General features: G+C 42.8%; 1 protein-coding gene across 1 annotated transcript; it reads left to right on the top strand.

Annotated features, from left to right (window-relative positions):
- Nucleotides 1-1,028: 1,028 nt before the first annotated feature.
- On the top strand, nucleotides 1,029-10,392 carry LOC139371242 (tubulin monoglycylase TTLL3-like). The gene is made up of 13 exons (XM_071111461.1): nucleotides 1,029-1,136; nucleotides 1,339-1,442; nucleotides 1,545-1,704; nucleotides 1,808-1,857; nucleotides 1,969-2,097; nucleotides 2,232-2,346; nucleotides 2,574-2,693; nucleotides 2,790-2,982; nucleotides 3,091-3,239; nucleotides 3,399-3,642; nucleotides 3,767-4,026; nucleotides 9,376-9,551; nucleotides 9,653-10,392. The coding sequence occupies exons 1-13, from the start codon at nucleotides 1,091-1,093 to the stop codon at nucleotides 10,274-10,276; spliced, it is 2,370 nt and encodes a 789-aa protein (XP_070967562.1). The 5' UTR covers nucleotides 1,029-1,090; the 3' UTR covers nucleotides 10,277-10,392.
- Nucleotides 10,393-10,555: the final 163 nt, after the last annotated feature.

The raw sequence follows: 10,555 nt of genomic DNA, 5'->3' as shown, positions 1-10,555 counted from the left end.
TGCTCAGTTGTGCACCGGGGCCTCCCACTCCTCTTTCTATTCTGGTTAGTGTCAGTTTGCGCTGTTCTGTGAAGCGAGTAGTACACAGCGTTGTACGAGATCTTCAGTTTCTTGGCAATTTCTCACATGGAATAGCCTTCATTTCTCAGAACAAGAATAGACTGACGAGTTTCAGAAGGAGGCTATTTGTTTCTGGCCATTTTGAGCCTGTAATTGAACCCACAAATGCTGATGCTCCAGATACTCAACTAGTCTAAAGAAGGCCAGTTTAATTGCTTATTTAACCAGAAAAACAGTTTTCAGCTGTGCTAACATAATTGCAAAAGTGTTTTCTAATGATCAATTAGCCTTTTAAAATGATAAACTTGGATTAGCTAACACAACGTGCCATTGGAACACAGGAGTGATGGTCGCTGATAATGGGCCTCTGTACGCCTATGTAGATATTCCAGAAAAAACAAGCGGTTTACAGCTACAATAGTCATTTACAACATTAGCAATGTCTACACTGTATTTCTGATCAATTTGATGTTATTTTAATGGACAAAAAAATTGCTTTTCTTTCAAAAACAAGGACATTTTTAAGTGACCCCAAACTTTTGAACGGTAGTGTATGTATGAAGAGTGTTGAATAAGTCATGAGGTCCCACTCTAAAATGTTAGATTATCAAATGTTTGAATACAGAGGCCAGGCATTAAAATGCAGTGTGTTTGCTCTTTCGATGCTGGGCTGAAGAAGTCAAGGTATAGGCTTCAATTACACTCCCAAGGGTTTGTGAACTTCATGGCATATTTATCTGCATTAGGCCTACATGGGGATGTAATGATGTTCTTATGTCATGTTACTTACTTGTTAGTAGATTCTGCTAACTGTTCAACGTCATTGTCACAGCAACGTGTATTGGTGTGACTGAATACAGAACATTGCTCACCTTTGCTAGAACACTGTATGTATCAACACCTATATGTTCCCCAAACCCCATGTAGATGGATGTAGTTGTGTTTTCGCTCCTCATATTCAGAACCTCTAGGAGAGAGAGACCCCAGTAAAGACCAGCAGAGCAAAGCCCTGTGCCAACAACACACTCAAATGTTCCTGAACCTCACCACAGAGAAGGGCCTACAGCAAATACCATGTAAGCCTACACACAAAACCTTCAGACACTTAACACTGACTAACCAGTCATACTAAACATGGACTTGGCTTTGGTACCACTTATAACAGTACCATCAACTAACAGTAGATGAGAATACAGTTTGACTTGAATGCGTAGCTTATAAAGTGGTTATTACCACCGCTGTATCTGAGCTGTGTGTTTATGTATGTGTGTATATCAGCACCACCAGGTGAGGGAAGAGTGAGGCGCAGCTTGCTCAACCTGCCCATCATCAACCCAGAGAGACTGCGGACAGCAAAAGTACTGGTCGACAAAGCTGTAAAGGTAAGAATCTAAAATAGGACAACCCTCTATATATGTTATACTTAAGGTCATGTAGATACTATTTTATCTCTCTCTCTCTCTCTCTGTGTCTTTTTCTCTCAGATGCGTATGGTGTTCTCCATACAGGGTCCATACCCTGTGGTTCGGGCTGCCCTGAAGGCGAGGGGTTGGGTAGAGCGCCGCCTGCCTCGGCCAAACCAGCACTGGAACCGGTGCCGTGGAGATGATGGGAATGATGCTGATGACAGTGATGATGACAATGGTGAGACAGGAAGGCCACTGCAAATCTTGTAGTAATTGATTCTAACTATCATTGACCATTAACCTAAATCCTAGATTGTAATCTCCCTCTATGCTCTGCTTAGACAGCCCAGACGACAGAGAGGAAGACCCAGATGACATGTATGACCTAATGGTAATAGAACGGAAGTGTGTGTGTGTGTGTGTGTGTGTGTGTGTGTGTGCGTGTTTGTGGTGGGGGGGGCACACAGTTTTTATGCCTTTCCCCTGCCCATCTATCTTACAGTCTCGCATGGTGAGGAACGAAACGTCATATTTCTATTGGACGACGCGTAGAGAGACAGTGGACAACCGCTCATTGCGAAAGGAACAGATGACCAATCACTATGCCAAAGCAGGCACCTTCACCACCAAGGTTTGATGGCTTTCACATGGGAGACCCTGAAATGAACGAACTCTACCTTTTCACAGTCTTTGATCATTTTTATACTCACCACACCTATGTAGGCTATGCCTGTCTTCTCTCCATCTTTCTCATTTCTGTCTCAGGTTGGGTTGTGTGTGAACCTGAGGAACCTGCGTTGGTTTGATGCTGCAGACCTTGACTCCTTCTTCCCACGCTGCTATAGGCTGGGGGCAGAGGATGAGAAACATGCCTTTATCGGTCAGAATCCTCACCGGTCTCTTTCCACACCACGCGTTCTGATCTGCCTATTTCCCCCCCTCTCTATCGGAATGCCTCACTTCTATAGTCTTAGGGGGTTTTATAGTACTGCCTCTCTTTCCCTTTCATTTTCCATACTTTTAGGTGTGGGGGGGCAACCTTCCTGTGGCAACCTCTATCTGACTTGCTTTATTTCTCCCTCTCTGTCTCTCTGTCTCTCTCTATAGAGGACTACAGGAGGACAGCATGCACCAGCCTTATACAGTGTGTTGTGGAGAGGATTCGGGGTGAGCGAGGTGAGGGAGAGGGAGGTGGCACAGCTGGATCAACTCACCAATCATGTCAAAGTAAGGTATTCCTCACAAAAAGAGGCCTACCCCCTCAATCCCCCTGATTTAGGTCAAACAGAGCTACAGGCTTTATTGTCTTGTCCAATCCCTTAGGTCAGAAAAAAGCATGCAAGCGTCGAGCCATGTCATTGGTGGCCTCCAGAATGATTGACAGTGCACTAAAAGTTTGCCAGGACTTCCTGGACAGCTTGGAACACAATGACATAGACATTGCCTTGGAAACACCACCATCCCTAACAGAACAAGAGTGGCTGGAGTTCATCCACAATTACTACCTGGTTGTCCAGTGAGTACTCCATATAGTATGATCATTATGTGTCTCTGTCATGTCAGTACACGCATCTCTTTGTCAGTGTATCTCAGTGGCACTTTTCACTCTCTCCCTCTCTTTCAGTGATGGTGTAGAGATAGAGGAGACTTTTCACTATTTGAACAGCTGTCAAGCTATGTTGCGGAAGCTTCGTGATGTCAATCCACAGCTAGACACAGACGGCATCCACAACATCTGGATAGTCAAACCTGGGGCCAAGTCCCGGGGCAGAGGTGAGTTCCAAGCGGGGAAGAAGAGACAAGTGTAGTAGTACTTTATTTAACTCTATCCTCATGCTGTATTTACCTATAATATTTATTTAATGCTGCTTATAGTGTAGGCCTACACTAACTTTGTTTTTGTGTCTCTTCCATGTCCCTCCACCTGTGCAGGCATCATGTGTGCCAAGCGGCTGGATGACATCCTGAGGCTGGTGGACAGTGACCCAGCCCTGATCAAGGACAGTAAGTGGGTGGTGCAGAAGTACCTGGAGCGCCCCCTGCTGGTCCACGGCACCAAGTTCGACCTCCGCCAGTGGTTCCTGGTGACTGACTGGAACCCTCTCACTGTCTGGTTTTATAAGAAGTGCTACCTACGCTTCTCCACCCAGCCATACTCAGTTGAGACACTGGACAGGTAAGGGGGACATTTTTACCCTGTTGTTATTGGCATTTTACCATGTTGATTCCACATTTCACCTTGTTGCTAATTTCCTATGGTCTTATCTCTCTTGTTCCCCTCTATATCCCCCTTCTTCCAGTTCTATCCACCTGTGTAACAACTCCATACAGAAGCACTTTCAGCCCTCCCAGCAGCGTCACCCAGAGGTGCCTGAGGACAACATGTGGTCATGTGACCAGTTCCGGGCCTTCCTGTCTGGACAGGGCCGAGCAGCACAGTGGTGGTCTGTGGTGGTCCCAGGGATGAAGAAGGCTGTGGTCCACGCCCTGCAGACTGCCCAAGACCTGGTGGAGTCACGCCGAGGGAGCTTTGAGCTCTACGGAGCCGACTTCATGCTAGGTGTGAATGATGTCAGTGGCATCAGTATTTGTTGTTATTGGCAGTGAAGTTCAAGTTTTATTGTCACATCCACAAGTACAGTGAAATGCTTAACTTGCAAGCTCTACCCAAAAGTGCAGTAATCAATGAATATCAAAATAGTATAACTTATTTAAAAAATATAAAAATAAAAATACAATAATATATATATATATATATATATACGGTGCCTTCAGAAAGTATTCATATCCATTGACTTATTCCACATTTTGTTGTGTTACAGCCTGAATTCTAAATGGATTAAAAAAAAATTTTAAATCTCACCCATCTACTCTTAATACCTCATAATGGCAGTGACAACATGTTTTTCCAAAATGTTAGCAAATTTATTGAAAATTAAATACAAAAAAATATCTAATTGACATAAGTATTCACACCCCTGAGTCAATACTTTATAGAAGAACCTTACAGCTGTGAGTCTCTCTGGGTAAGTCTCTAAGAGCATTCCACACATTGTGCAACATTTCTCCATTATTCTTTTAAGAATTCTTTGAGCTCTGGCAAATTGGTTGTTGATCATTATTAAACAACCATTTTCAGGTCTTGTCGTAGATTTAAGTCAAAACTGTAACTTGACCTGCTGAAAGGTGAATTAATTTCCCAGTGTCTGGTGGAAAGCAGACTGAACCTGGTTTTCCACTAGGATTTTACCTGTGCTTTATCTCCATTCCGTTTATTTTTTATCATGAAAAATACCCCAGTCCTTAACGATTACAAGCATACCCATAACATCATGCAGCCACCCCTATGCTTGAAAATATGGAGAGTGGTACTCAGTAATGTGTTGTATTGGATTTGCCTCAAACATACAGTGCATTCTGAAAGTATTCAGACCCCTTTACTTTTTCCACATTTTGTTACGTTACAGCCTCTAAAATGGATGAAAGTTTTTTTTCCCCCTCATCAAACTTCACACAATTCCCCATAATGACAAAGCAAAAACAGGTTTTAAACATTTTTGCTCATTTATTTAAAATAAAAACTGAAATATCTGTCTGGGCCACTCAAGGACATCCAGAGACTTTTCCCAAAGCCACTCCTGTCCCCAGTCTGAGGTCCTGAGCGCTCTGGAGCAGGTTTTCATCAAGGATCTCTCTGTACTTTGCTCCGTTCATCTTTCTCTCAATCCTGACTTGTCTCCCAGCCCCTGCCACTGAAAAACATCCCCACAGCATGATGCTGCCACCTCCATGCTTCACCGATGGGATGGTGCCAGGTTTCCTCCAGACGTGACGCTTGACATTCATGCCAAAGAGTTCAATCTTGGTTTCATCAGACCAGAGAATCTTGTTTCTCATGGTCAGAGTCCTTTAGGTGCCTTCTGGCCAGCTCCAAGCAGGCTGTCATGTGCTTTTTACTGAGGAGTGGCATCCGTCTGGAAACTCCCCCATAAAGGCCTGACTGGTGGAGTGCTTCCCCAGATATGTGCCTCGACACAATCCTGTCTCAAAGCTCTATGGACAATTCCTTCAACCTCATGGCTTGGTTTTTGCTCTGACATCCACTGTCAACTGTGGGACCTTATATAGACAGGTGTGTGCCTTTCCAAATAATGTCCATTCAATTGAATTTACCACAGATGGACTCCAAGTTGTAGAAACATCTCAAGGATGATCAATGGAAACAGCAAAAATGTTTTTTTTTTTAACTATTCCCTTTGTCATTATGGGGTATTGTGTGTAGATTGATGAGTAAAAAAATACAGTGCCTTGCGAAAGTATTCGGCCCCCTTGAACTTTGCGACCTTTTGCCACATTTCAGGCTTCAAACATAAAGATATAAAACTGTATTTTTTTGTGAAGAATCAACAACAAGTGGGACACAATCATGAAGTGGAACGACATTTATTGGATATTTCAAACTGTTTTAACAAATCAAAAACTGAAAAATTGGGCGTGCAAAATTATTCAGCCCCTTTACTTTCAGTGCAGCAAACTCTCTCCAGAAGTTCAGTGAGGATCTCTGAATAATCCAATGTTGACCTAAATGACTAATGATGAAAAATACAATCACCTGTGTGTAATCAAGTCTCAGTATAAATGCACCTGCACTGTGATAGTCTCAGAGGTCCGTTAAAAGCGCAGAGAGCATCATGAAGAACAAGGAACACACCAGGCAGGTCCGAGATACTGTTGTGAAGAAGTTTAAAGCCGGATTTGGATACAAAAAGATTTCCCAAGCTTTAAACATCCCAAGGAGCACTGTGCAAGCGATAATATTGAAATGGAAGGAGTATCAGACCACTGCAAATCTACCAAGACCTGGCCGTCCCTCTAAACTTTCAGCTCATACAAGGAGAAGACTGATCAGAGATGTAGCCAAGAGGCCCATGATCACTCTGGATGAACTGCAGAGATCTACAGCTGAGGTGGGAGACTCTGTCCATAGGACAACAATCAGTCGTATATTGCACAAATCTGGCCTTTATGGAAGAGTGGCAAGAAGAAAGCCATTTCTTAAAGATATCCATAAAAAGTGTAGTTTAAAGTTTGCCACAAGCCACCTGGGAGACACACGAAACATGTGGAAGAAGGTGCTCTGGTCAGATGAAACCAAAATTGAACTTTTTGGCAACAATGCAAAACGTTATGTTTGGCGTAAAAGCAACACAGCTCATCACCCTGAACACACCATCCCCACTGTCAAACATGGTGGTGGCAGCATCATGGTTTGGGCCTGCTTTTCTTCAGCAGGGACAGGGAAGATGGTTAAAATTGATGGGAAGATGGATGGAGCCAAATACAGGACCATTCTGGAAGAACTCCTGATGGAGTCTGCAAAAGACCTGAGACTGGGACGGAGATTTGTCTTCCAACAAGACAATGATCCAAAACATAAAGCAAAATCTACAATGGAATGGTTCAAAAATAAACATATCCAGGTGTTAGAATGGCCAAGTCAAAGTCCAGACCTGAATCCAATCGAGAATCTGTGGAAAGAACTGAAAACTGCTGTTCACAATGCTCTCCATCCAACCTCACTGAGCTCGAGCTGTTTTGCAAGGAGGAATGGGAAAAAATGTCAGTCTCTCGATGTGCAAAACTGATAGAGACATACCCCAAGCGACTTACAGCTGTAATCGCAGCAAAAGGTGGCGCTACAAAGTATTAACTTAAGGGGGCTGAATAATTTTGCACGCCCAATTTTTCAGTTTTTGATTTGTTAAAAAAGTTTGAAATATCCAATAAATGTCGTTCCACTTCATGATTGTGTCCCACTTGTTGTTGATTCTTCACAAAAAAATACAGTTTTATATCTTTATGTTTGAAGCCTGAAATGTGGCAAAAGGTCGCAAAGTTCAAGGGGGCTGAATACTTTCGCAAGGCACTGTATATTTGAACAATTTTAGAATAATGCTGTAATGTAACAAATTGTGGAAAAAGTCAATACTTTCCGAATGCACTGTACCACTTTGAATAATTGCTTTGCCAATTATTTTAGCAGTATTACTTTAGTGTCTTGTTGCAAACAGGATTCATGTTTCTCTTCACTCTGTGGTTACTCCACAATCTGTAACTGTTTTAAAGTCACCATTGGCCTCATGGTAAAATCCCTGAGCGATTCCCTTCCTCTCCGGCAACTGAGTTAGGAAGGACGCCTGTATCTTTGTAGTGACTGGGTGTGTTGATACACCATCCAAAGTGTGAAATGTATAACTTCACCATGCTCAAAGGGATATTCAATGTCTGATTGTTGTTTTTGTTTTTTACCCATCTAACATTAGGTGCCCTTCTTTGCGAGGCATTGGAAAAACAAACTAAAACACAAACAAAGGGGTTGAATACTTATTGGCTGAAGTTATTTCAGCTTTTCAATTTTAATGAATTTGTAAAAAAAAAAATAATAATAATAATCAAATTTGACATTATGGGGTATTGTGTAGGCCAGTGACGACAAAAAAATCACAATTTAATCAATTTTAAATTCAGGCTGTAACACAATAAAAATGTGGAAAATGTCAAGGGGTGTGAATACTTTCCAAAGGTAAAGAAAACAAAGATAAGAGAGGAAGCTAAATACAGGGTCAGTGCCAATACCACATTTACAATGTACAGGGATACTTGAGTATTTGAGGTAGATATGTATGTCTTAAGACATTTCAGCTTTTAATTTTTAATTGAGTCATAAATATTCAGCCTCTTTGTTATGGCAAGCCTAAATAAGTTCAGTACAAATTTGCTTAACAAGTCACATAAGTTGCATGTACTCACTCTGTGTGCAATAATGGTGTTTAACATTGATTGTTGAATGACTACCTCATCTCTGTAGCCCACACATACAATTATCTGTAAGGTCCCTCTGTCAAGCAGTGAATTTCAAACACCGATTCAAACACAAAGACCAGAGAGGTTTTCCAATGCTTCGCAAAGAAGAACACCTATTGGTAGATGGGTAAAAAAAAAACTATCCCTTTTAAGCATAGAGAAGTTTTTAATTCCACTTTGGATGGTGTATCAGTACACCCAGTCACTACAAAGATACAAGCGTCTTTCCTAACTCAGTTGCCGGAGAGGATGGACACCGCTCAGGGATTTCACCAGGAGGCCAATGGTGACTTTAAAACAGTTACAGAGTTGGATCAACAACATTGTAGTTACTCCACATTACTAAACTAATTGACAGAGTGAAAAGAAGGAAGCCTGAACAGAATAACAAATATTCTAAAACATGCATCCTGCTTGCAACAAGGCACTAAAGTAATACTGCAACAAATGTGGCAATGTAAAGTGTTATCTTTGGGGCAAGTCCAATACAACATATTACTGAGTACCACTCTCCATATTTTCAAGCATAGTGGTGGCGGCATCATGTTATGGTTATGCTTGCAATCGTTAATGGTTGGGGTATTTTTCATTATAAAAAATAAACGGAATGGAGATGAAGCACAGGTAAAATCCTAGTGGAAAACCAAGTTCAGTCTGCTTTCCACCAGACACTGGGAGATTAATTCATCTTTCAGCAGGACAATAACTTAAAGCACAAATCTACACAGGAGTTGCTTACAAAGAAGACAATGAATGTTCCTGAGTGGCTGAGTTAATCTGCTTGAAAATCTTTAGTTATTAATAAAAAAAAATGTTTTTTTACAAAAACAGATTTTTCTTCCACTTTGTCATTAGAGTATTTTGTTGTTGACAAAAAAAAAAGACAAATCCAATTTTAATCCTGCTTTGTAACAATAAAATGTGAAGAAATCCAAGGGGTCTGAATACTTTTGCAAGGCACTGTACATGTAAACAGGAGTAATAGTGACCAGTAGCAGGATAAATAGGTAGATACTAATATGGTGGGACTTCTTCTGTTCCAAAGGTCGTGACCTGAGGCCATGGCTGATAGAGATCAATGCCAGCCCCACCATGGCCCCCTCTACAGCAGTGACAACACGCCTGTGTGCAGCCGTGCAGGAGGACACTCTACGGGTGGTCCTGGACCGTCGGTTGGACCGAGGGGCACACACTGGGGGCTTTCAGCTTATATACAAACAGGTGAGGTATGTTTGTGTATGCCTTTAAGTTAGGAAAGGGAAGTTTAATGTACCCCTGAATAAGAGGTTGTACAGATGTCATCTCTCTGTCTCTGTCTATAGGCAGCAGTGGAAGTGCCTCAGTATGTAGGGGTCAACCTGCTTGTTGAGGGCTCCCAGATCAGACGGCCCCGCCCTCCTCCTCAAAAATCCTCCAAACCCTCTAAGGGTCGTTCCAACCAACCAGCGCCCAGACGCCCTCCTCAAAGCCAGGAGTACGAGGCTGTGGCAGAGAAACCCAAGCCGGCCCCCTCTAAGAAGGGTCTGAAGTCTGAGGTACGACACCTTACCTTCTCTGGCTTCAGAGTCCAGACCCCACTTTCTACTGAGAGGCCCCTGGCCGGGGAGCCCTGGAGGCTGCAGCGTCTGGGCCTGGTTGACTCCCTCCAGCTGCCCCCCAGGGCTCAGTCCCGCTCTATGGACTGCTGGCGGAGACCCCAGGTTATTGTGCCCTGGTCAGGGCGAGCACGCCCCTTTGCTACCCCTGATATCTACAAAGGCCCTGTCCTTCCCTTGGAGGTCATCAGCCTTCAAGACCCAGACAGGGAGCCCAGTGCCCTGCTTGTGCCCACTCCTCTGGTCCAACATGCTGAGTTCAGGTTCCAGAAGTTTTTCAGGCAACAGAACCTCCATCGTAGGGTGATCAGGACCACATGTGTAGGGAGGGGAACTCACAAGAGCTCGTGACATGGATCGGTTATTGAACCATTCACTGACTGCTGCCTGATTTTGAAAGCTGTCTTTTTGCACTCAGCCATTGTAGGCCTACCTCATCATAATAAAGTCAGTATTGTATCCACTTAGATTTTCAGTCTTGCTATGTTTTTCCCTTTATACTGATTTATTTAGATAACTGTGTGCTGAAGTCTTTTTGTCCAACTTGGCAACCTGGTCTCAGAGCATTTTGTATTATTCTGTACCGAAGTCTGAGGTGGTTATCATATTGTATGCATAATATTTCTCAGA

Source organism: Oncorhynchus clarkii, chromosome 17 (genome assembly GCF_045791955.1).
Source record: "Oncorhynchus clarkii lewisi isolate Uvic-CL-2024 chromosome 17, UVic_Ocla_1.0, whole genome shotgun sequence".
Lineage (NCBI taxonomy): Eukaryota > Metazoa > Chordata > Actinopteri > Salmoniformes > Salmonidae > Oncorhynchus > Oncorhynchus clarkii.
This window is presented reverse-complemented; position numbering and strand designations above follow the sequence as displayed.